Consider the following 26,436-nt stretch of genomic DNA (forward strand, 5'->3'; position numbering starts at 1 on the left):
TATGAATAGCATAATATAGGGGCGAAGAAAAAAATATCTTTTGGGGGCTAGAATTGAATTTTAATTTTTTGGGGGTTAGAATTGAATAGTAATTTTTTTAGGTCAAAATGCAAATGTATCGGTATATTAACGTACAATTTTACAATTTTTGGTGCGATTAAATAATTATCATTTAAAATATGGACCATTCAATGTGTTTTATATATCATGTAATTTGTAACATAAATTAAATCTATAGTAATATATAATACTATAGCATAAATATTTTTAATGTTTATGTATTAAAATATATAAAATTATTAAATATTAAATTAGGAAGAATGACAAGTTTTTTCTAAAAGAATTTAAAAATTAATGGGTGGGCTTAAAATAAGTTTAGATTAGTTATTTATAAATATGAGTGGATTAATATATGTTAATATATAATTAAGTGCACGATAATATTTTAATATATTTAACAGTAGTAATGTTTTTTTTTACATAAAACAAATATTTGTAAAATTTTATTTCATTCTGAACTTTGATAAATCTACGTGAATGAAGCATAATCATATTTGGCTAAATTATTAAAATATTAATCATATAAAATTATAAAAAATATAAAATTACTTTTAATTTTACATGTAGATAATGGGGTAAAGATTTATTTTATTATTATTATTTTATCCATTAATATCCAATACAATAATTGTCATCATTTAAATGTGAAGAACTTATCTATTAAATGTGAAAATTAATTTATGAATGGTGATTAAACATGTATTAAATATATAAAAAGTAATGAATTGGAGCCCAAGTCCAAATGTGTATATTCTCTATAAAATTTATAAAATTTTTGAACTTTTGATCCTATAATACGAAAATTTCTTCAACATTTTAATCCTCAAAACGAAAATAAAAAGAAGGAAATGAAGAATACCATTAAAATTAAGTAGTACATTATATAGAACTTGACATTTCTTAGTTTTTAGGTTGAATTTTATTCTCAGTTTTCAAAGATCAGAGACTTCCATGAAATATAAACTTATAATTTATTTTCAGTCAAAATTAATTCAATTGTAATTTTAAAATCCAAATTATTTTCACAATAATAGTATGTTGAGATTCATAAATAAAATTGATTTTAAAATTGCGAAATAAAGTAATTTCAGGTTAGTAACATCAATTTTACGACACATATTTTTTGTGCCACCCTGTCCATAAATAGCTGTAATAATAATTTAGGTTAATTCGGATTTCTCTTTCTAGGCTTAATTTTGATATTTTTGTCAATTATAACTTCGATCATGAATTTAAATTCAAATTAAATGTTTGTTTTTGAAGAGAAAGAAATGTACAAAACTGTGATTCCATTTCATCCTTATCCCTTTTCAATAGGAGTATAACAAATCAGATTTTTCTTTTTTCTTTTTAGTATTTTTAGTTGAATTTTTTTCTTCTGAAATGGAATTTGAAATGTGAAACTAGTTTCAAGCTTATGAGACTATTGGATCCATTTTGTATGCCTATCATAAATTAGATTTTTTGTATATATATAAATAAAACGTAAGGAAAAATTGTTGGAAAAATCTCAAGAATATATATGAATTTTGATTTAATGTATAATTTTGTACATGAATTTTGATTTGGTTCAAGTGTATACACATGGAACTTTAATTTTGGTTCAATCATACACTTTTAAAGAAAACAATACATTGCTTTGTTTTTAGGTTAAATTGTACTATTAGTCCCTATATTTTATGAAAGGTGTAGGTTTAGTTCATGTACTTTTATTTGATCAATTTTAGCCCTTGTACTTTTTGAATTGGTTACTTTTAGTCCTTGTACTTATCAAAATTTGAAAATTTAGTCCTGACCCAAATAGTAACAATTAAATCTTTTTGGTTAAATTCAATTACTAGTCTTGTACTAATTTAGTCAATTTTTTCAATTGGATCATTCTAAGTCCCTGCATTTTTTGAATTTTGAAATATCAGTCTTGACGCAAATGGCAATTATTAAACCATTAACTGGATTTTAAACAAGTAATATATGAAAAGAATAAGCTGACATGATATTACACATACGATAATATGTTTGGCGCATTAAATTTTAGTAATAGCATAACTTTATTTAATGAATTTAACAGTTACTGTCTGGTGAAGACTGAAACTTTAAATTTTGGAAAGTACAGGGACTAAAAACGACCAAATAAAAATTCAAGGATTAAATCCACGACTTTTGTAAAGTACAAGGACTAATGGTAGAATTTAACCTTTATTTTTATATTAGATAACTATAATTATTTGTATATGCAATATATAAATATAAAATCTTGTAATTATTGATATAGTTTCATTTTATGTTTATTTATCCAATATAAAATAAATGTTAAATTACATATGAACTTTGATTTAATATAAATCTCAAAATTTCATATATAAAATTGCACAAAATTAAAGTTTATGTATAAAATTACATATTAAATAAAAGTTCATATATAATTTTGGCATCTATGCTTAAAAATAACTATGATAAAGCCATCAAATGAGCATGTCCATGTCATGATCGTCGGAGGAGATGGTAAAAGAATATTTGGGGCAATGCAAGGAAACTTAGTGGGAAAACCATGAAGAACATCTAGAGCGTCAACGAAAATCATGAAGAAAACATCACCTCCGAAATATGCCGCCCTTTTAATTTCTTGGTAGCCATCAGACACCTTGGAATCAAAGGGACAATGCAAGGAAACTTAGTGGGAAAACCATGAAGAACATCTAGAGCGTCAACGAAAATCATGAAGAAAACACCACCTCCGAAATATGCCGCCCTTTTAATTTCTTGGTAGCCATCAGACACCTTCAAATCAAAGAAAATTCTAGATGATTCCTCCCCCCATTGGCTTCCCTAAATATATGTGAAACAGTCGCCTCTTTTAATAAGTCCAACAATTGCCATGGACTACGCATGGCAACCAAAAAATCAGACTCTCATCAATGTACATTTACTTTTACATTTCCATTCCAAGTGCATATCGAATGGCCCAAAGTTCAGCTGCCATTGCATCCATAAAATCAAGTGAATAGGAGAACAAAGGCATCACGTTCCAGCATCATTTCAAATTTCACAGCATCACCGATCCTTTGGTTCATTAGTTTATGCCATATTTTTGTCGCTTGGCAATATTCATGTCCAGCACTCGAATTTATACCAAAGTCCCATGCATCATAATCTGTCACTGATTTTATACCATAGGTCCTTGCATCATAACATATTTGCTTTTAACTGTAGCAATATCTATTCAACAAGTTTTGATACATGTATGGATGGGGTGAAATTTATTAAATTTAAATTACCAAATCTGTTAAATTTCAAGCTCAAAAGATCAGTTAACTTGCGACGAATTTTTGGATGGAATTCAAGCATTTTTAGACTGAGATGTTTACATATTGTTTGAAGAGTTATCTCTTAGTTTCAAAACGAACTTTGAATCACTCGATTTCGAGTTCAGGAACTCAAATTATGACTATTTTGGTGAAGATTGCGCGAGTAAAATTTTTGAATAGAAATATTTTTTATGCTCTAAATTGGGTAAATTTGATTAAGATCGTGAACAAAAATTTTGGTTTAAATTATTTTTTTTGTGGGTTTTGAAAGACTAGCAAATTAAACACTTCCAAATAATCTCAATTTGATAATTTGATGTGTGTTAAGGCTATGCCACATTTTCTTACCTATCAAAGGACCTAAAATCCTTGCAGTTATTGAATTTTTGGATAAAGACATAAGCTGAAACACCTTCTTCAACATGTTAGATTCTTCTTTCTCTCTTGAGCCTTTGAAGTTGTAATACCAATTCTAGAATTATTTTATTGTGAGAATATCTCTAATTTTATATGTATAATAAGTTAGATATTGTTATACCTTTACCTTGCGATCCGGTTGACTTTGTTAAGTACCCTACGAGCTAGAGACTTGCGAGCACGAAATCCTACCAATTAGGATATAGGGAACATCCATGATACATGCATGGATGGGTTGAAATTCATTAAAGCCAAGTTAATCAAGTTGTCAATTTTTAAGCTCAAAAGAATAATCAACTTGCGACTAATTTTTAGATAGGATCCAGACATTTATGTGCTGAGATGTTTGCATACATTTGAAGAGCCAACTTTTAGCTTTAAAATACACTTTGAATCACTCAATTTTGAGTCCGGGAGCTCAAGTTATGACTATTTTATTGAAGACTGTGCGAGCAAAATTTTTGGATGGGTTTATTATGGGAAATTACGAGTTTTGAGCTTTAATTCGAGTTTAAATCATATTAGGTTTGAGTTTAAGGTCTAATTTTGATTATATTGGAACACAATATTGTATCTATTATATTTTATTATTTTATTATTTATTTATTCGATATGAATATTTAAAGTTATTTAGGAGTTTTATGTTTCTTAGTTAACAAGAAAGGTTAGTTCTACTAAAACTACTTTTTATTTAGATTAATTAGAGTTTAATCATAGTTAAGAGTTTTATTTTAATGTAATTAGTTAGCCTATACAAAGATTTCTTCATTATTTATTATAGACATATATTGATTAATAAATTTCAACTCTTTGAGCTATTTTTCTTTGTGAGATTTCTATAGAAGTAGGTTTTGTTCTTGGTTTTGAAGGCGTGGGAGAACTCTTCACCCTCCAATTTACTAGGGTGAGAGTTGGTTAGAGCCATTTGTGGAGCTTGTTGAACAACATTCTTCAAAGGTTTTTATGGGACATTGACTTTTCATTATCATTGGTTGTTTTTATTGAAACTTTGTGCTTTAAGGGGGACAAATTTTTCATCATCCATTTTATTTTCGTTTTTCTTCCATTCAATATTTCTTTTTCATCCCACCGTAATATTTATTTTTCTTGATTTTATGTTTTGTTTTTCTCTTCATTTTCATTATTTCTAATCTGTTTTGTTTCTTTTTTTAGGTTAAATTCAAATATTATTTCGAGTTAAACAACTTGAATATGATCTTCTTCCGTTGTCACTGTATCATTATATCACTCCACCTCGTGGGTTTACAACAACGTGTGCACATATAGTGAGGACCACACCTCTAATTGAGGCAGCATATCTGTACATCATATTAATCGTTACCCTGAGAGGACAATGCGTACCTAGGAGAAAGCAACGTTGATAGGTCGGTTGAGCTCGAAAGAGTACGAAGCCAACTAAGGACCAACATGTGAGACCTTAGGAAGGGTCGATGATACCTTTTATAAGACCCCTTAAGGTTAATGTTTCAGTTTCTCTCTCTCTCCCCTCCTTCCCTCCTCTTTCCCAGCCTCATTTCTTCCTCCTAAGCACTCATAACACCTCTTAAGGCTCTCTGCCTATGGGATGAATGGTCACCAACCACTGTGATCCTACTTGATATCAATAGGCATACATGTATAAAGTTATATAAATCTATTTTACAATATATATAGTAAGAATTCTATGAATTGAGGCATGCATGAAGAAAATGAAATGACATTATTCTTTTGAAAATTATTATTCATTTAGATACTCCAACATCCCCGGAGTGTAAATGCTTTTTCTTTCTAATAACACTATACTTTAAACATAGAATCTCTCTAAATAATCTAATATGAATATTACATAGCAATTGCACCTTCAATTTATAATGAGAATATGTTACTTTTTTCCCCTAACATATTAGACTCTTCAATCTCTCATGCACACTTGAAGTTGCAATACCAAGTTTAGGATTGTTAAATATATTTTTTTGTATAATTAAGTTTTATGGTTCATGGAGTTCAATCCTTCCTGGATTTGTAACTATCTCTCTTAATAACGTCATCTCCAAGATTCAAACAAAAGTTCTCTCATTAGAAGTGTAATAAACTTTACCATTACACCCAATACTTATCAATAAGATTGTTAAATTTTGATCGTATTATATATATATATATATATATATATATATATATATATATTATGGCTATATAGAGGCATGCATAAAGGGAAATCAAATGACATTATCATTATGAAACCAAGTTTAGGATTGTTAAATTTTTTTTTTGTATAATTAAGTTTTATGGTTAATGGAGATCAATCCTTTTTGGATTCATAATTTTCTTTCTCAATAACGTCATCTCTAAGATTCGAACAAAAGTTCTCTCATTAGAAGTGCAATAAACCTTACCATTACACTTAATATTTATCGGTAAGATTGTTAAATTTTGATCGTATCATATATCTATATATATGATAAGATACACATATAATGATAAGTAATTCTATATTATATATATATATATATATATATATATATATAAAATAAGGATTTATAGAGGCATGCATAAAGGGAAATCAAATGACATTATGGTTATGAAACTTAGGAATTTGATATTCCATAAAATAAAAGGAAAACCATTGTTACATTGAGATACACCAACATTACATGGGTGCAATTACATCTTTCCCTTTCCATACAATTAGAGAATAGTATTATGATTTAAACATAACATCTATCCAAATTATCTAACCCATCCTATATATATATATATATATGTAGCAATTGCACCTTTAATTTACACAAGGAAAATGCTACATTTTTCTTCTTTTGCTTCTTCTTCTTCAACATATTAGACTCTTCAACCTTTCATGCACACTTGAAGTTTCAATACCAATCCTAGGGTAGATTGCCTGTTAAAAGGATATAAAAATGAAAAAAACTATGAGATTATGAAAAGGCAAGCTATTTGCATGTAATGATGAGAGAAAGAGTCATTTGCTATACAAAAGCTTTTTTACATTTACTAAGAACTAAATACAGTGATTATCCAAACTAGGTTTAATTATATCATATCTTTCTTTCAATATTATCAAAATAAAGAAAGAACCCTAGCCATATTGCACCCTTTAACATGAACCAATTTATATGATTTACTAATATATTAAAAGATAAAAAATAATAGAAGAAGACCACTATTGATTATTGATAAAAAGCCAATTAAAATATGCTTGAAAGTTAAAAACTTAAAATGAGATCAAGCATATATATATATATATATATATATATGGCTGGACAAGAGAGGTTGCATGAATGATCTCAAGTTTGATGTGTGTGTGTGTATATATATACATATATATATATAATATTTGGCAACCTCAACATAAAATGACCCCTTTTTTTAAAACCATTTGAGATTATTGTATCAAACTTCTTTTAACCTAATTATCTTCATGAAAACCTTAATATAAGGTGCCACAGACACTCAAAATCATGCTTATCATTGTTTTGAGGCATATGGTTATGTACCTGGCAAAGAATTGTATAGATTGCCTTATCTCCTGCTTGATGACAAGTTGCACTCAAAATATCAGCTCCTTCTTCTTGAAGAATGTTGATAAAATCAGACAATGCAAACTCCAAATTCAACCCAGTGATCAAATTCACTTCCAAATTATACCCCAAATCTCTCACATTAAGAACTGGCCTTATCATCCTTTTCCTCTTCCTCATTTCACAAGTCCGTTCTAATTGCACCTTAGTCCCTTGGTATTGTTCCAACCTCCCTTGTAACTCCTTCACGTACGCCGTCGCCTGATCCACCATCTCCGGCACCGACATCTAAAAAACCAAATGCTTCTAAATTAAAAAACAAAAAAACCCCAAAGCGGAATATAATCAAACAAGTGGATATGTTTCATATATTACCTTGGTTTGTTGAATGGGAAGCAAAGAAGATAGCTTTGTAAAGAGAGATTTCATGTGCTTCCTTCGTTCTCTTTCGACCAAACACCGACTGATCCTCATTGAAGCAACATTGCCGTTGTCCATGGTTTTACACAATTATACCCTTTGTTTCAAAAGTCTTGTAATTTCACCTAGAGGAAAAAGAAAGCTAAAGCCTCCAAGTTAGTGATCAATGATGAGGACATCTATATATGTACGTATATATATAGCTTGGGACTATCTTAGAAGGTTCAATGATCAGATGATTATATTACTATTTTTTTTTTGGCCCTTAATTTATGCTATGAAAGCGAAATCAAACGCCTACAAAGGACTGACAGTAACTTCGATTAATACTCAGTATTTTTGTAACAATCAACTGTTCACATTACGGCCGCCATAGATGTTTTTGGTTACATATATAGTAATTTTTCAAACTGTTAGCTGTAATTTTATGAGCATAATTATAAATTTAGTCCCTAATATTTAATTTTTTATCAATTTGGTCCTAATTTTTTTAGATTACTTCGGCGCTTAAATTTCATAATTTAATCGAATTACTTTTTAATTTTAGGCGGAAAATTTGACTATACTATTAAAATTTTGATGAGACCGGTGTCATAATTCGTGTGACAGTCCATATGTATTTCATGAAATTAATAAAAAATTTCAAAAAATGAATTTCAAAGAAGTTCATAAAGATTTTTTTAAAAAAAATATTTATGTCAATAATGAAGTACACGTTGAGTGCCACAAATCAATCTGCTTTTTCATAATAAAAAAAAACCCAATTTGATTAAAACTTTAAGGTTGAGGGACAAAGTGGTCTAGATAAAAAGAATTATGACCAAAATCACAAAATAGATAAACGTTAGGAGCTAAATTTATTATTATGTCTTTTTTTATTTGTTTTGCATGACTTATCTTAAAGCATTATAAATATAATTATTATAATTATAAAAATAATTTCTATTAATTTTTATATTAATTCTTATGAACCGGTACTCGTTTATATTTGCCCATGATTTTTTATTATCGATGTCTAAATTACTCATAACCCTCCAATGAAGATATTAAGCATTTAAATGTGCTCGAAATCATGTTGTTTAAATTGTTGCAACAATAATGATGCTAACCACAACAACACAAAATTTTCTGTTTTTACTCTTTTATTAGACAATTCCTACTAGTACCCATAATCGTTCAAAGCCTTAAATTGGAAGAAAAGTGCTTAAGCATTGGCGAAACAAATATTCTTTTTGGGGATAGATTTTAATTGTATAATTTTATGAGAGTTAAAATTCAATTTTACCGTTGCAATAGTTAAAATCTTTATATATTTTTAAAGGACTGAATCAAAATTTTATTATTATTGGAGTTAAAGTACAATTTTACCACATACTGATTTAAAAATTCATAAATTTTAAAAGATCAAATTGATAGTTTTTATTTTAAGAGGGTCGGGCCTTGCCAACCCCTGTACTTAAGCATACTCAGAATCACGTCCTTTTAATTATTATAACAATAATATTAACCGAACTAAGTTCAACTTACTTTGTTTTTATTTTTTACTTCAAGTTCATTTAGTAAAAAAAAATATTAATGTATATATATATATATATTTAATAGTTAAATTTAAATAAAAATAATTTTAATTATTTATTTATAATAATTCTACTTAAATCCTTGTCCAAGGGCCTACTTAACTGACAAACCTAATTTCAACGCGGTTGGCGTTTTAAATTTTTGATAGACATATAGATCCATATCTCTCCCTTTCAACATCATTATTGCAAACGCGAATACTATTGTTGGTTTATTGCATTAGTTAATTTGTGTTATATTTAGTAATGAGAGCGGATTATTTGTCTAAATTCATTGTTGGAAATATTGGAGCACTTTAAATTAGTGGTTTTGAACAAATTAGACTAAAAATGGGTATAGATTAATTGAATTAACGATTAAATTTTTAATTTTTTAATTAAATTGTTCGAATTGGTGGTCTGATTAGGTTTGATCATTAATTTGATTCTAAAACATCGATATCATATATATATATATATATATATAAATATATATATTTTAAAATATTTATTTTTTAAAACGAAAATTGATTGATTGATTTAATCAATTTAACTAATAGTAATTAAGTCGATTATAATGGTTAATTTGATTGTAGACGAATAAAAGAAGTTTAAGTTGGTTATAAATTTTCATAATTTAATCTACTTCGATTATATATATTATTTTAATTTTTAAATATAATTTATAAATTTTTAACAAAAGTTGACTTGGATTTTGTATTCTTGCTTTTATTTCTCATTTCTGGAAGGAAAAATGTAGACAAAATTTGGTTAAATCAATTAAATTGATTGAATTGATAGATGTTACGTGAATTTGAGAGAGAGCTTGGCATAAAATAAAAAATAAAAATGGGAGGGACGAAGTTTAAAAAAAAGAAGGGCCAAAAATGAAAACTTATTCTTGTAAATGATTGTAGCTCACAGGACATCTCACGAGTGTAGGCAAAAACATATATATAAAGGTAAATTACGTTTAAAGTTATTAAATTATTAGTAAGTTTACGTTTTAGTTACTATATTTTAAAAAGTTACAAAATAGTCACTGGACTATTTGAAAGTTTTCATTTAAGTCACTGAACTATTTAAAAGTTTTTATTTGAGCCACTAGGCTGTTAAATTTGTTTTTTTTTTAAGTCTTGCTAGCAAGCTCCAAACGACAGTTCGATAATAGGTACGATGGATCAGTACCTATCGATAAGTAAAAGAACATAGTTTAGAACCAAACTAATCTAGCAGATAGTGTCAGAGATCGGAAAAGAAAATTGTTTGGATTTTTGGTTGCAAATTTATGACGTTTAAAGTTGTTTCATGGCAAAAAAAAAAACTCAACTGTAGAGGAGAAAGAGAATGAGAGCTTTCGATTGCTGTAGACAGTGTGAATAGAAAAGGCTATACATCCTTGACTTTAACAGCCCAATGACTTAAATGAACACTTTTGAATAGTTTAGTGACATTTTTGTACCTTTCTAAAGTTGAGTGACCAAAACGTAAATTTATTAAAAGTTTAATGACTTTAAGTGCAATTTATCCAAGCCAATATTAAAAGCTGAAATGTACCTAATCTGAATTGTTTTCCCTATTTTATTCAACAACATTAATTTATTTCGTTATCTAAGTGACAGCATCATGAAATGACCTATTGACGAAGGAAGCTGATGAGGTGAGACATGAACATGAAAAACCGGTCCAATCGAAGTGGGGACGCCAAAATTGAAATCTAGAATTCTCTGTTAATTTGAACCCGGTTCAATTTGGTGACCTAAATTAAAACCCACAAATCTTTTTTCTAGATAAGCAGTGAATTCACTTACAGTCGATATAAAGATAATTGTGACAGTAAAATTAAATACTTAATGATACTGTAATGTAAGACAAAAAGAAAATTAAATACACCATACTGAAAATAAACACCCCTAAATGACACAATAAATTTTAAGTGTTTAACATTGCAATTTCAACTAAAATATTCTTTTGATTTTTATATAAAATTTTAATAAACATAATTTATTTTTCTTAGAATGTGATATATATATATATATATATATATATATAAATTATATGCATGCATGTGTGTCAAGCAACCAACACAATGATATACATGAACCTACTTACATAAGTCAAAAGAAAAAAAAAAGACCAAGAAAATCAGTGAATGTAAAACTGTTTTGGTCAAACAAATTGCTCACATTGACCAAACATGCATGTGCAATAATGTTGAAATTGTAGAAAAATTAGAGATCCTGCTACTATTTAACAGCTTACTAATGTTTTTTATTTAGGTTAAATTTTGTTATTAGTCCCTGTACTTTAAGAAAGTTGTGGATTTAATCTTTGTACTTTAATTTGGCTATTTATAGTCCCAGTACTTTTCAAAATTTCAAAATTTAACCCTCACCAAATGATAATTGTTAAATTCATTAAGTTCTAGCGTTTCCAAAATTTGATATGAGAAACATATTATCATATGTGTAATACCATATCGGCTTGTTATTTCCCTATATTACTCACTACAAATCCAATCAATGGATTAACGGTTGTCATTTGTATCAAAAATAAATTTTCAAAAATTTGAAAAGTATAATCTTACACATATTATTTACAATTGTACGAATAGTACATGATTAGCACTTGAATTTAACCAAACAGATTTAATTGTTATTGTTTGGGTTCAAAACTAAAATTTCAAAATTCGAAAAGTACAAAAACTAAAATTGACCAATTCAAATAATATAAGAACTAAAATTGATCAAATTAACTTATAAATATTAAATCCACAACTTTTAAAAAGTATAAAGACTGATAACACAGTTTAACCATTATTTATAAAATATTGATTTGATTTTGATGGAGGAAGACTTTTGCTGGCATCTCATAATTGGATTTTCCCTATTCATCGTTGTGCCCTCAAATATGAGTTATAACGAGGGAACATAACGTTGGTTGCTCTCCCAAATTAATTAATATCCTAAAACAATTCACGAGATCTTCGATTATATTTGGAGGCTAATAAATTAAAAATAAAATTGGATTCTTGTAGTTAAAAGAATTATACATTTTTGTATTTTATTTCAATTATGTGGTAGTCAAATTTAAAATATTGCTTTATATTTACTTTTGGTATAAATTTCAATTATTCTTGTCAAAAGGCTTTGCTAGAAGTATATCTCGTAGAGGACACGCTTCGCCCATCACAGGTACATCACCGTATCAACTGTACCTTATCAGGAAGTTACATTTAACGATGTGCAATTGAAATACCTCATTAATTTTACGACACGTGAGTTTCGCTCAATCCTATCATAATTCATTCGAGTTGACATTTAAGGATATGACCCTCTATAACCTTCAACAACACATGTCTAAGGGATACTATGACTAATTGAGCCCACAAGCTAAGGGACAACTAGCTAAATGAAGGCCATAAACATGGCCCATACAAGAACAATTGGAGATTAGTGTAGGGGACACGTAGAACTAACCTATTTTGCAGCTTCTCCTCGGCTCTCTCTCTCTTCCTTTTCGACCTCCCCTACCTCCTGAAAGACTAAAGAAAGCCTTAAGAAATGAATTGTGATTTTTTAGGCATGTCGAGTCAAGTCATATGGAACGGCTTACTCCAATGAACCTGTCGCCCTAGAAATAGCTTCAGAATATATTTTTCCCAACTTTAAATTACCAAAGATTACTGTTAGAGTTGCGACCCAAATTCTTATTAAAATAAAATATAAATGGCAAGATAAGGAGATCTACGAGGATGACGGCTGCAGCCCATTGTCGGTCCCCAATAAGCAAGATACTGGATTAGGGTCGAATCGGGATCGATGGTAGGAGCTTCTTGCGATCTGATCTGAGCTACACAAGAAGAATCCGTATAGAAGTTTACTTCCTCTATTTGATATTGATTTGAATAAGGTGTTTCAACCTTACTACATTTCTTCTATTAGATTTTGATTTGAATAAGGTTTTCTAAACCTATAAATAGACGCAATCTATACTCCTTGTAATTATTCAAATTCGATATAGTAAATTTTCTTCTCCTTTGCCTATGATTTTTTTCCCGAAAGGCTTTCTACGTAAAATTTGTGTGTTCTATTTTCTTTCTTTTCTTTGCGATACATTGTCATTATTGACATTCTATTTTTAACAAATACATATGATGTTACTAAAGACCGTCAAGACCATCTTATGTAACACATTAATTTACATGGATATTTTGGGTGTTATTGAAAATCTCAAACATCAATCAGTCTTTATGAATCTTAAATAACATGTGAGGTCTTGGTATTTAGTTTTACCTCACTATTCGTCCATTATTTTTGATTAATTACCTTATTTATGAGTCGTTATCTCACAAATAAGGCAATACTAAAAAACCCTACTATATGCTTTCTATCAAGAAACAACAAGGTGAATCACTTCATGAGTACATTTGTTGCTCCAATGTTGCTACTATGAAAACCAAGAATGTGACATAAGATTGAGATATCCTAGAATTCATGCAGGGTAAATCATGAGCATCTAAAGTATGCACTTATAGATGACAAACTGGAGAAAATGTTCGCTTTGTATGAAAAAGCTCATAAATATGCTAAAATGAAAGAAATGAAGGTATCTAGTGAGGAATCTTCGTTATCATGTTATGATACTGCGCAACACCATTTTGAAAGATTGTGAAGGGGACAACCCCCACTATTAGATTAATAAAGATGAAATTATGGTTTAGGAGTGCATAGGGGCAACACATTGCTAGCTTCTCAAATTTGCCTCAACAATATAGACAAGACAATACAAGCTATACCAATAATTGGAAAGGTAAACTAAAAGAGAACCATGAAATAGATTTGAAACCTACACTCTTTCAAATGCCTCACTAAGGTTTTCTATACCTTCTTGTAGTACTTGCCTCAGTGGTGTGAATGGGTTTACGCAGAGTGGTATTAGAAGAGGATTCTTTATGCCATTGTATGGGTTTGAAGTAAGGCTTCATTAGACTCTACACTTTTTTTGAAGTGCTTAAATCATATGATGTTTTGTTGACCAACTAGAAGGAATATTATAGTGGGCTTTAGTAGCACAGTTCATAGAAACAATACGAAGTACCTAGCAGAAGTGCCTTCCAAATTATAAATTGGCTTCTCTAATTAGCAAGGGGTAACTCGAAAGCATTCCCTATTATAGCTTTTTTTGGAGCCTTCCCTTTATTACCTTCTTTCCTCATATTTTTCTCATTATCCCCTTATTAACCTTATTTCCCACTAACCCTAACTTAGAAACTACAAAACTTGATCCCTACTAACCCTATTGAAATCCAATAAAAAAATAATTAACTACAAACAATATAAAAGTAGCTAGAAATCTCACTTGAAAACGTCTTCTCTGGGTTCACTTAAAGACTTTAACTTGTAGAACCACCGCTAAAATACCCAAGCTTCTAATGAATCTCAAGAATGAAGAACTAAAAGATTTCATAAATTTTCAATAAATGTTTTTAACTTGTGAATGCCAAATTTAAAAAGCCCAAACTAACTTTACCATTACCAAGCTTCTTCAACAAACTTTACTCTACTACCACTAATAAAGTGATGCATAGAGAAACTTCTCAAAATGGCCACATCTTTCAACCAATTATAGATAAGCACATGAGTTACAATTCACTTTACAATTGCCCACTAATTTCACTACTATAATTGATGTAACATGCTTCCCAAAACACGACACTCATTAATTTCATCGTTACATCATCCAATTACTCTATGTGTCTCACAAAACACAAATGCTTCGCGCTTCCTATTTCAAGGAAGGTCACTTTATAACCTTCCCTTTGATTAGAGAGCAAATATTACACCTCGTTGAAAGGCTCTATCTGAAGTATATCATGTAGTAGGCATGCTTCATATATCACTGGTATATCACCGCAACAACTGCACCTCGTCAAAAAATTACATCTGACATTATGTGATCGATGCACCTCTCTAACCTTATGACATGTGAGCTTTGTTTAGTCCATCATAATTCATTCGAGCCAACTTACCTTTCATATCCCTCAACAACATGTGTCTAAGGGACACTATGATTTATCGATCCTACAAGCTAGGGGATAATCGGCTAAATGAGGACAACAAAAAAGGCCCACACAAGAACAGTTAGGAACTTAGTATAGGGGACATGCAAAACTAACCCACATTCCAACATCTCCCTAACTCTCTCTTTCTCTTCCTCTCTGACCTCCCTTGTAACTTAGTAGCTCTCCGCACACTTCCATGTGAATGGCCACTAACATCCTTCTCCAGCTCTAACCATCAACAATATTATTATTTCGTATTTTAATTACTTTTTTATGTATTCAAATTTTACATGAAGTATATAATTTTAAAGATAGTTTATATTTTTACTATTTTAAATTAAAAGTTAAATCTAAATTTAACAAAGACACTCTTAAGTAATCATATTTAAAATATATATATATACAATGATTAAGGGGGCCGGCAGGCCCCTACCTCCCCTAAAATAAAAAAAAATCCATTTAAGCTCTTAAAATTTTTAAAATTTTAAATTAGTGAAGGTAAAATTACACTTTAATCCCCTAAAAATATTAAAATTTGATTTAATCATTTAAAAGTTATAAAGATATAATGATGAAATTACATTTTACTATCATAAAAATTATAATTTAATTTTTACCCTCCTAAAAATTTTCTAATTTCACCTCTATAAACAAATTTTATCACTCTATTTTCCTCTAAAACCTTCAAATCAACATTGGTGTCCAATGCAGATTAAACATGAATCTTCTTAACATCATCTTTTCCATCTCAAAATTTGGAATTCAAAAATTTAAGACGAAAGTATTTAACATACTTTCATGAATTAATTACTTACCCCATCATAATCTAACCAAGAAATTAGATTATTTTCTTTCATCATAAATGTTGGGACCAAACAGTCTTGTATTGTCATGTCATGTTCCACATTGAGATTCGAAAATATTTGACAACTCATGTAATAATAGTACAAATCCTTATTAACCCTGAATTTAGGACGCTCTCAAAAATATCAAATATTATTTGCTGTCATTAAGAATCAACACCTGTCATATATTTGTAATCGACATGGGATTTGCTTCAAATTTCTATGGTCTAATTATGATTTTGGTCCTTGAGATTTAATCCTAATTTTCTTGGAGAAGTATTTCTCTTTTAATATGGCTTTTATAATGTAAATAGTAGTTCAAATTCCATAACAACTTAGTAGTTGCCATTAAAGTAATGATGTGATTTTTTAAGGAAAAAACACAACCTAATCATTTGTCTTATAAGCAAATTTAACGTGAACTTGATTTTATAATTGAATAACACAGTAAAAGGATTTTAACAAATGGTTGAAATAAATGGCGATAGACTTTTTCTCAATTCATTTAGATTGAGTTCGAATCTTAAAATCTAGCGGGGAGTGAACTAAAATTTTAAATTTTTTAAAGGTTTTAATGAGAATTTTCAAAAATTTTGGTAGATTTAATTAAAATGTACAAAAATTCTAAAGTTTTAATGGAAATTTACAAAAAAATAAAAATAAAATTGAAGGCTAATTAAAATTTTCAATAAAAATTCAAACGTTATCGAAATTTAATATTTTGGCCACTCATCCGTTAAATCACTAATGGAAGTCTTTTCTTATTAGAATAACAACAAAATTTAACCCTCCAATATCTCTGATTCTATCAATTTGGTACTAATACTAAAAACTCAACAAATTTAACCATCAACTTTATATATCCTATTAATTTAGTCTTGATTCTTAAAAATTAAAAAAATGAAAAAGCTTTAAAAGTTTATTTTTCGATAAAAATATATAATATTTTATAAAAATACATACAAAGTTATAAATAAATTCAAACAAATAAATGCCCATTTTCTCTTTTTCTAACATAAGATTTATTTATTAAATATTATTTTATAAAAATTTTCCTAAAACCCCATAAATTAAATTAGATTCAAATTTTTCTTTTTTTAGTTTTATTTTATAAATAATAATTTTTGTAATGTTCGTCTGACCTTATTTCTTAATTTTCACCAAATTTACATAGCATTAGGCACTACCTCTTTCTCGCAACCATCCACACCAATAATTCTTACTTTGAATTCCTTGATTTCCACATCCTCTATTGTAGTGCCATCCAACTAGGAATTGGTTGCGAAGCTACTAGAATGGCCTTCCACCTGTTGGGTCTCCAGGACTTCATCTTCACTTGTATATCCCTAATTGTGCCTGCCCTCAGGCTCTTATGTATTTTTATCAAAAAATAAACTTTTAATTTTTATTTTATTTTTAAGAATCAAGATTAAATTGACGACATTTGTAAAACCGGTGTTTAATTTTTTTACATTTTTTAGAATTAGGACCAACTTGATAGAATCTATAAATATTGAAGAACTAAAATTGTTATTATGCCAATAAGAAAGGGCTTCCGTTAGTGATTTAACGGATGGGTGACTAAAATATTAAATATTAATAATAATAGTGATTAAAATAGAAATTTTTAAATTTAGGTGACCAAAACAAAAACACACTAATAATTGAATGACTATTTTTAAATTCTACCCAAATTGAAAATACTTAATTAAAGCTGATTAATTAAATCAAAATTCATCACCGTTGAGAGCCTCAAATTTCTACAAAATAATTAATTAGCATTGTCCCTAAATTTTGACTTCCATTTTGTAGGGTTTAGTAGACAATGACCGCATAACAATAGTGTCCCAATGCAGCCTCTGATAGCTACCAAGATTCATGGTCCAAATGCATGTATGGCATTGGGTAGACCATTTTATCTTCAAACATGTGTTCCATAATTGATTTCATTTACTACCTTTTTATTAGATCCACATGAGGATTGATTATTAAGAAATATATATCACAAAATTTAAATAAATATATAAATGATTTGTGTTGGTCAAAATTTGTATTAGTTGAATATATTTTAATTTCGTCTTTCGATTTTTTTAAATTTTAAAATTTCAGTCTTAATTAAATGATAATCATTAAATTTGTTAAATTAAATTATGCTATTTCAAAAGTCTTATATGACAAACATATATATATATAAAGGATTTGTATTGGTCAAATAATGTTATTAAACCCTATACTATGCACAAGTTGAGAATTTGGTCTCTTTACTCTAATTTGGTTAATTTCAGTCCTTAAACTTTTTGAATTTTGAAATTTTAGTTGTGACCAAACGATAGCCATTAAATTTGTTAAGTTAAATTATGCTATTTCAAAAGTCTTACGCGATAAACATATTATCACATGTGTAATGCCATATCAGCTTGTTATTTCTACGTAATCTCACAGAAAAATTATATAATTTTAGTTAAAGGATTTTGCAGCTACCATTTGATTCGAGGTTAAAATTTTAAAATTTGAAAAGTATAAGAACTAAAATTGATCAAATTAAAGAACAATAACTAAATCCACAGCTTACACATAATAAATGACTACTAGTAAAACTTGACCTAGGGATTTAACTGTTAATGTTTGGGTTAAGATTGAAGTTTCAAATTTTAAACAATACATGGACCAAATTAGAATATGTGGACTAAATCTATAATTTAACCATTTTTATTTGATACAAAACAGTATTAATAACTAAACAGCAAAATTTCTAGAAAAGTTTTTATTTAATGTACTAGAAGTGTATAAATATAAACATATTAATAGTTAATCGCACAAGGGGACCTCATTAGAAAAACCCTTAACATTATTTCTTTAAAGAAAATTAAAATTAAAATTTATTTTTAAATTATCATTATTTATAGAATTAAAAAACTTTTATCAAATAATAACCTCAAATTTTTATCTAATAACTTTATTTTTAACAAATAATACATTGTGATTTAATGATAGTTTATGAGCATTGAAGTCAAACTCGTGTATTAAATTAGAACATAAAAAAACACAGATAAAAAATTAAAATTGAAGCTAAATTTAGGTACCAAATAGTATATTAACCCTTTTAAATATTTTTATATATTAGTGTTAAATAGGGATAAATCTAAAAATATACATAAATTTTGATTTTGTGCGATTTTATACATAAAATTTTGATTTAATCTAATTCTCATAAATTATTAACATAATTATTGATATAGTATTATTTTATGTTTATATATTGCATATAAAAATAATTATATTTATCTAATATAAAATAAATTAATATATACGTTAAAACTAAAATCGAAATTTCATGTGAATAATTATACTAAATTAAGATTCATGGATCAAATTGTATATTAAATTAAAGTTTTTATAGTCGGATATTAACACTAATGATTGGCAAACAAAACAAACAAAAACCGAAGTAAACAAACTCTCTTCATAATTATTCTTGTTTCAGCCGGCATTTCACTGCTGACAACAAATGTTTTAACACTACTGAATGAGGAACAGAACCAATCAAATGCTGTCTTCAATGTTTCCTGTTTCAGCCGGAATATCCGCCGACACAATGTATCACTACATACGTATATAGTGTTTCTTTTTACTTTTCATAAAGAAATTACTACTATACAATAAAAAAATATATATTATAATTGAAAAATAATTCAGATTATTTAAATTTGAGGTTTGAATATTCGGCTTAAATATATTTTTGGGTAAACTTTATTAAAGGTTACTAAATTATTAGTAAATTTATGTTTTAGTTATCTAGTTTTAAAATGTTACAAAATGGTCACTGAATTATTCAAATATTTTCATTCAAATTACTGGGCTGTTAAAACCATTGTTGTATAGCCTTCTCTGTTTGTACCACTTGCAACAATAGAAATGTAACAACCAGCTTGACGTAGATCATATCGATATTCTGTTGAGTAAGCTAGTGTAGAAAAAGGGATGAATTATTCGTTAAGTGTTGTGTGGCGTGTTGCGAAGATTATTTTTGTGAGGAACACCTTGCTCGGAATTCATCACTTGGCAAACTCCAGGGATTGACAGACTCTTTTATTGCACAATTCGCCAACCCTAGATGTCCTAGGCAAACTTGTCAATTCGTGGAGTGATAGAATTATTTTTCGTAGAAACTACAGCTTAATGAGTATCATTAGAGTTCAGTTGAAACCTAGCTGGAATTGAACTAGAGTACTGTAGATGACAACTTGATATGTTCAGGTAACCGAATGACCTGTTTAATTGGTTAGTTTAGTGTACAAACAATGTTTTACCACTCTGATTAGTGGTAGTAGTTGCGTTCGGTAAAATATTAGATTTCAAACCTTATTATGAAAGCTTAGTCTCTGAATTCAATGGCGATAGTGGGATTTCTGACATTTCCACTAAGCTTTTTTTCATTGCTTATGCTATAAAAAGAGTGCATATAGCTAGCATGTTTCACTTTTGATTTCTCTCTGTGTTATCTCCTATGTCCTTAAAAAGTTTCTTTTTAAGTTACCTTCTCTAGAGAAGGAGAGGAAGGTTACCAAGAATTTGTTAAGACGTCATTTATAAGTGCCAGTTGACTAGTAGTTTTTAGAAAACTTTAGGTTGATGTCGAAGGAACTTATGTCTTTGCATTAGTACATGCATGATGAATTATTAGTAGATAAATAGCTGGATAATTATGATTGATTCTTATTTAGCTCAAAAAGCTAGTGAAGGTCCGAGCAATTGAGACAAATGACCAATAGAGTAGATTCTATCTTGAAGGCTATGGTGAGTTCCTTTTTGCTTCTTTTAAGGTTTTAACACTTTATGATATAGATTTGTGGAAGGTAGTTGTCTCTACTGAATATGTGTCGATGTAGTGTGTATTAACGTGTGCATAACAAGTTTTTTGTGTGTGTGAACATGGCCAAGGTCGCGGTTAATATCCACCTTGTATGCGAGCCTGGTACCAAAATACTTGCAATATGTGAAAATGTGGAAATAAGTTTTATTTGTGATACCTCCAATAGGGTAGCTTTATTACAAACCGAACTTGCAGATCATGACCCAACCTTGTGAGAGAACACGTGTTCAATTTAACATGGACTATGAATATAGATATTATTATGAATTATATGCAATTCTGATTTTTGAAATATGAGTCTGAGTCTGGCACAAGGTTGGGTCATAGGTAAACATACATGACTGAGAGAAGCGTGCATGAGTTATTGGTATGTGTCCACTAAAGATTTTGTGTGTTATAAAGGTGAGGTGTTCGGCAGGGAACTATACTGATAAACTAGCATAAGGTTGTTATAGGAAACAACCTCGAAACAAAAATATCATTATCTTTAAATTGATCAGGGGTAACCTAATAAACAAATTGTGTCTAATGGGAACTCACCAAGTTCAATTGAACTTACTCCATTACTTTTCTTTCTCAAGAGATTGATTAGTAGAAGAAGATCAGTAAAAAGGGACTACGCTAGAGCGGCAACTGCAAGTAAGCCACTTATCTATTTTGTATCATGTATGGTTGTTCGGTAGAGGACGTATATACGTTTTGTGTTTAGCTGTTTAGTGTTTTTTCTTAAGATAGCTTTGAATGCATGAATCTGTGAACCAAAATCTAAACAACTTTCTTCTTCGATCCCTGATACCGACCATCAGATTGACTTGGATCTAATGTATATTCTTCTTCTAGTTGTTGGGTATTGATTCATCGTACCGATCGTTGAATTATCGCTTGAAGTTCGCTAGCTGTACTTTTAGAAACAAAACAAAAACAAAAACTTAACAACCTAGTGACTTAAATAAAAACTTTTGAATAGTTCAATGATCATTTTGTAACTTTTTGAAGTTGAGTGGCCAAAACGTCAACTTACTAAGAATAGTTTAGTGACCTTGGGAATTGTTTACCTTATATTTTTTGAAGTTACAACGATTCCGATAAAATCAATCATTACAAGCACCAATCTAAATAATTTACTCAATGGCTTAACATTGTTATTGATCTAAAATCTTATTGACAACCTGACTTATATTTTAAACAAACCTTTTTTTTTTGTCCAATTCTCTCTAAACTCTTCAATTATCATGTAACCCTTTGAATTTGGACAAATAATCCTCGACATGTAAAATATATATGAGTTGTTGTAATTTTTGGATCCTAAACTTGGTAACTAGGTCTTGTTTGGTACATGCACTTTTTTCTTCACTTTGGTATTTGAACTTGACAATTAGGTTCATTTTGGCCCTTAAACCTGAAAATTGTAAAAGTTTGATGGAATCTAAGTTCATGCCTAAAATAGACCTAGTTGCTAGGAGCAAAGCTAGAATATTATTTTATAAAGGGTAGAGATGAACAAAAATTTAAGGGAGGCCAAAGTATAAATTTACCATTATACTAATTATAATTTCTTAAAACCTAAAGGGACGATATAAAGAATTTTTTTATTTTTTGGGAGCCAAAGCCACAACCTGCCACTTCTTCCTTCGCATTTTCTAGTTGCCAAATTTAGATATCAAAATAAATTTATATTATGGAGTATGCCTTGTATTTTAGCATAAATAGTGTGTGACGTCGTAACAAGAAAGAGTTTTTCATCCTGATAAGGCACGACGTCTCGACGAGAAGAAATAACTCGTCCTGACGATACGGCAACATTGAAACGACGTTGTGATGAGCAAATATGCCACATCACAACGTGGTGACATGTTCCTCAATTTTCTCAGCTTTACTTCTTTCAGTTAAACATTATTTTAGTTTCCCACTTAAACCCTGATTAGAGTAGAATATTTTAATATTATTTTACCTACGAATTTAGACTATAAATAAGCCTACTACAACCTTAGAAAAGAAATAACCCATAACACATTTAGATATTAACTTTTACAAGCTTTTATGGAATTTTGTGTTTAAGTTTTGAGAGTTCTTATTTTCAGGTTTCGAGGTTTTGTTTTTACTTCCATGTTTTGTACTCTCTATTTTTTTCGTTTTAGTGAAATATTTATGTTTGATCTTTTCAAAATTTTCGTTGTTTTACTTGTTTGTTGCTTAATTGGGTTTATCCCCAACAAACTGGTATCAGAACGTGTTTCGATTTCTACATTCAACTAGTTCAAAGATAGAAACAATAAGATTCGACGTTGAGAAGTTCGATGGCATCACAAATTTTAATCTGTGGCAAGTTCGGATGACAACAATATTGGTTCAGAATGGTCTGAAAAATGTCGTTACAGAGAATAAGCCAACGAATATGGATCAGTCAAAATGGGAAGAGCTTGATGAGAAGGCCTTGTCTGCAATTTAGTTGTGCCTTTCAAATAGTGTATTGTAAGAAGTGTTGATGGACAAAATGACATACGCCTTTGTGGAACAGGTTAGAAACCCTTTACGCAACAAAGTTTTTGTCTAACCGATTGGTGTTGAAACAACGACTACACATGTTTCGCATAGAAGAAGGTGAGCACCTTAGAGGCCACATAAGTCAATTTATTACTCTTTTCAATGATTTAAAGAATGTTAAGGTTCAAATTAACGATGAAGATTAGACTATGCTATTATTGTGCTATTTATCCATTTCATATAAGTTTTTTAAGGAGATCCTGATTTATGGCAGAGATAAACTCTCATTCGAGGATGTAACGGGTCACTTGTTGAGCAAAGATAAACTCGACAATAAATTTGGTACAAATAACAAGTCACATAGGCAAGTGTCAGTTTTGGAAGCATCAAGTAATCGAGACAAGAGATGTCGCTATTGTAAGAAGTTAGGTCACATCAAGGCATATTGTTACAAACTATGAAATAAAAGGATTATTGAGAGCAACGAGGAAGAATTAACTGGTGCTAATTTGGCCGACGACAAGGGTGATGATTTCTTTTTGGTGTCGACTAGTAAAAGCTCCAGGCTTTCGTCCGAATGGATCCTAGATTCAGGGTATTCTTTCCACATGTGTCCCAACAGGGACTGGTTCTCCATATACAATTCAACTGAACGTGGAGTTGTGTGAATGGGGAATAGCTTACCTAGTAAGGTAATCTGTGTTTGTACTACTAATGTCAAGATGCATAACAGGACAATCAGGACATTGCCAGATGTCAGGAATGCATTAGACTTAAAGAGAAATCTCATCTCATTGGAAAATTTGGACTTGAAGAGTTGTAGAATTAACATCGAGTCAAACGACATTAAAGTATCTTATGGGGCTCTCGTTTTGATGAAAGGTAGAAAGACTGGTAGTCTTTATGTTCTACAAGGATCAACAATGATCGATGAAACAGTATGTCCCTTGTCTGTTAAGGAGTCAGAGTCAACTCATTTGAAGCAAAGACGACTTGGTCATAGGAGGGAAAAATGTATGACTATTTTGAATAAGAGAAGTTCTTTTTTGGGTGTAGGTTTTGGAAAGACAGAGTACTGCGTTCATGGAAAGAAGGATTGAGTCAGGTTTGATTTGGCAGTACACAAGTTGAAGACTAGAAGTCTTCCGATTTCAAAGTTCAAGCACCACTTAGACTCAAGTAATATCCTGAAAAGTTTGAGATAGGCTCATGGCAGACTTTGGAAAAAAAAGACATTGTCGAAATACAAGTCAAGGTGGAGATTTGTGGAGTATGCCTTACATTTTAGCATAAACAATATGTGATGTCATAATGAGGATGAGCTTTTCGTCCTGATGAGGCATAACATCTCGATGAGAAGAAACAAATCATCCCGACGACATGACAATATTGAAACGGTGAAACGACGTTGTGATGAGCCGATATGCCACGTCACGACATGGCGACATGTTCTTCAATTTTCTCAGCTTTACTTCTTTCAGGTAAACATTGTTTTAGTTTCCCACTTAAACTCTGACTAGAGTAGAATATTTTAATATTATTTTACTTACGAATTTAGACTCTAAATATGTCTTCTACAACTCTAGATTACAAGCTTTTAGGGAACTTTGTGTTTATATTTTGAGAGTTCTTATTTTCGGGTTTCAGGATTTAGTTTTTACCTCTATTTTTTGTACTCATTGTTTTTGCCATTTTAGTGAAATTATTTTTACCCATGATTTTTTATCATTTTCGAAGGAATTTTTTCACATAAAATATTTCTATTCGATCTTTTCAATTATTTCATTATTTTATTTATTCATTGTTTAAACGAATTTATCCTCAAAATATATATAAACACCAAAATAAACCCAATTATTAAATTGAAAGACTAAAAACTACATTAACCCATATATATATATATATATAAAATATCATATAATAATTGGGATTGTGAAATTTAAGGAGACAAGCCACGTTGGGACCATGATGCTGATGATATTGTCGATGCTTGTCACTAAAATTTTACTAATATATCATATTCATGGACCATTGGCTGGATTTTTTGTTACAAACAAACTATTTATAAGCTAAGGAAAGAGACTGCTTGACAGCGTTGACATTCTCCTTGCTTTCGTTGACTAGTTGAGGCCTATTTCCTTTGATTTTTTTGCTGTTGGCCTCATTTCATGTTTGAAAAACGTAGCCCACCACTACCATATGTTTCTGGCTTAAATTTCTCTTTTAATATTTAATATGTGGGTCTAGGCTTTGCCTTAATCTAATTGCTTGAGTGGTCCCAATACGACACGTTTTTGTTCAAGGAAGTCCCTAGAATTTTTTCTTTTGGTCTTGGTAAACCCTGACTTGTAAGAAAATATCTTCTATACCCCTGTATAAAAGCAATCCCCAATTTATGAGTACGTAAAATTTGTAATTGAAGTAGGGTTAAAATATGCCATTAATCCTTATACTCTTCATAAATTTAAAATTTAGTCTTTATACTTTTATTTTTAGGAATTTAATCTTTCTACTTTTCAATTTTCAAAATTCAAGTCCAACTGGTAACACTGTTAAGATTATTCTGTTAAATTTAAGTTCATTATAATGTCATTTTTTCATTCACATTGCTACCAAGTGAGTGCTTTTTTTTTTCCAAAATGTCACACTAAAAAATTTTAACAAAAAATTTAACAAAATTAACAATTAAACCTGAATTTTGAAATCTAGAAAGCAGAGAGGCTAAATTCCTGAAAATAAAAGTACAAGGACTAACTTTCAAATTTGTAAAGAGCACATGGATCTATGGCATATTTTTAATGTTTTAAAGACAACACATCAAAGTTTCTATTGGTCAATTTCTGCCATTAATTTCTATACTATGTGTAAATTGTAGA

The 26,436-nt window shown here is 29.5% G+C and overlaps 1 protein-coding gene across 1 annotated transcript; it reads right to left on the minus strand.

Moving 5' to 3' along the window:
• Window positions 1-6,358: 6,358 nt before the first annotated feature.
• LOC108459125 (transcription factor bHLH168-like) lies at window positions 6,359-7,938 on the minus strand. The gene is made up of 3 exons (XM_017758486.2): window positions 7,694-7,938; window positions 7,295-7,606; window positions 6,359-6,678 (listed from the first exon to the last, which is right to left on the minus strand). Exons 1-3 carry the CDS (start codon window positions 7,814-7,816, stop codon window positions 6,610-6,612), a joined length of 504 nt encoding a protein of 167 aa, XP_017613975.1. The 5' UTR covers window positions 7,817-7,938; the 3' UTR covers window positions 6,359-6,609.
• Window positions 7,939-26,436: the final 18,498 nt, after the last annotated feature.

Source organism: Gossypium arboreum, chromosome 4, assembly GCF_025698485.1.
Source record: "Gossypium arboreum isolate Shixiya-1 chromosome 4, ASM2569848v2, whole genome shotgun sequence".
Lineage (NCBI taxonomy): Eukaryota > Viridiplantae > Streptophyta > Magnoliopsida > Malvales > Malvaceae > Gossypium > Gossypium arboreum.

Excerpts from the sequence above, each read along its gene's own strand:
- LOC108459125 (XM_017758486.2), bottom strand. The coding sequence starts at position 7,816 with ATGGACAACGGCAATGTTGCTTCAATGAGGATCAGTCGGTGTTTGGTC. Across the intron at positions 7,607-7,693 it reads TTCCCATTCAACAAACCAAG|ATGTCGGTGCCGGAGATGGT; the intron begins GTAATATATGAA and ends TTGGTTTTTTAG. Across the intron at positions 6,679-7,294 it reads TCTATACAATTCTTTGCCAG|GCAATCTACCCTAGGATTGG; the intron begins GTACATAACCAT and ends TCCTTTTAACAG.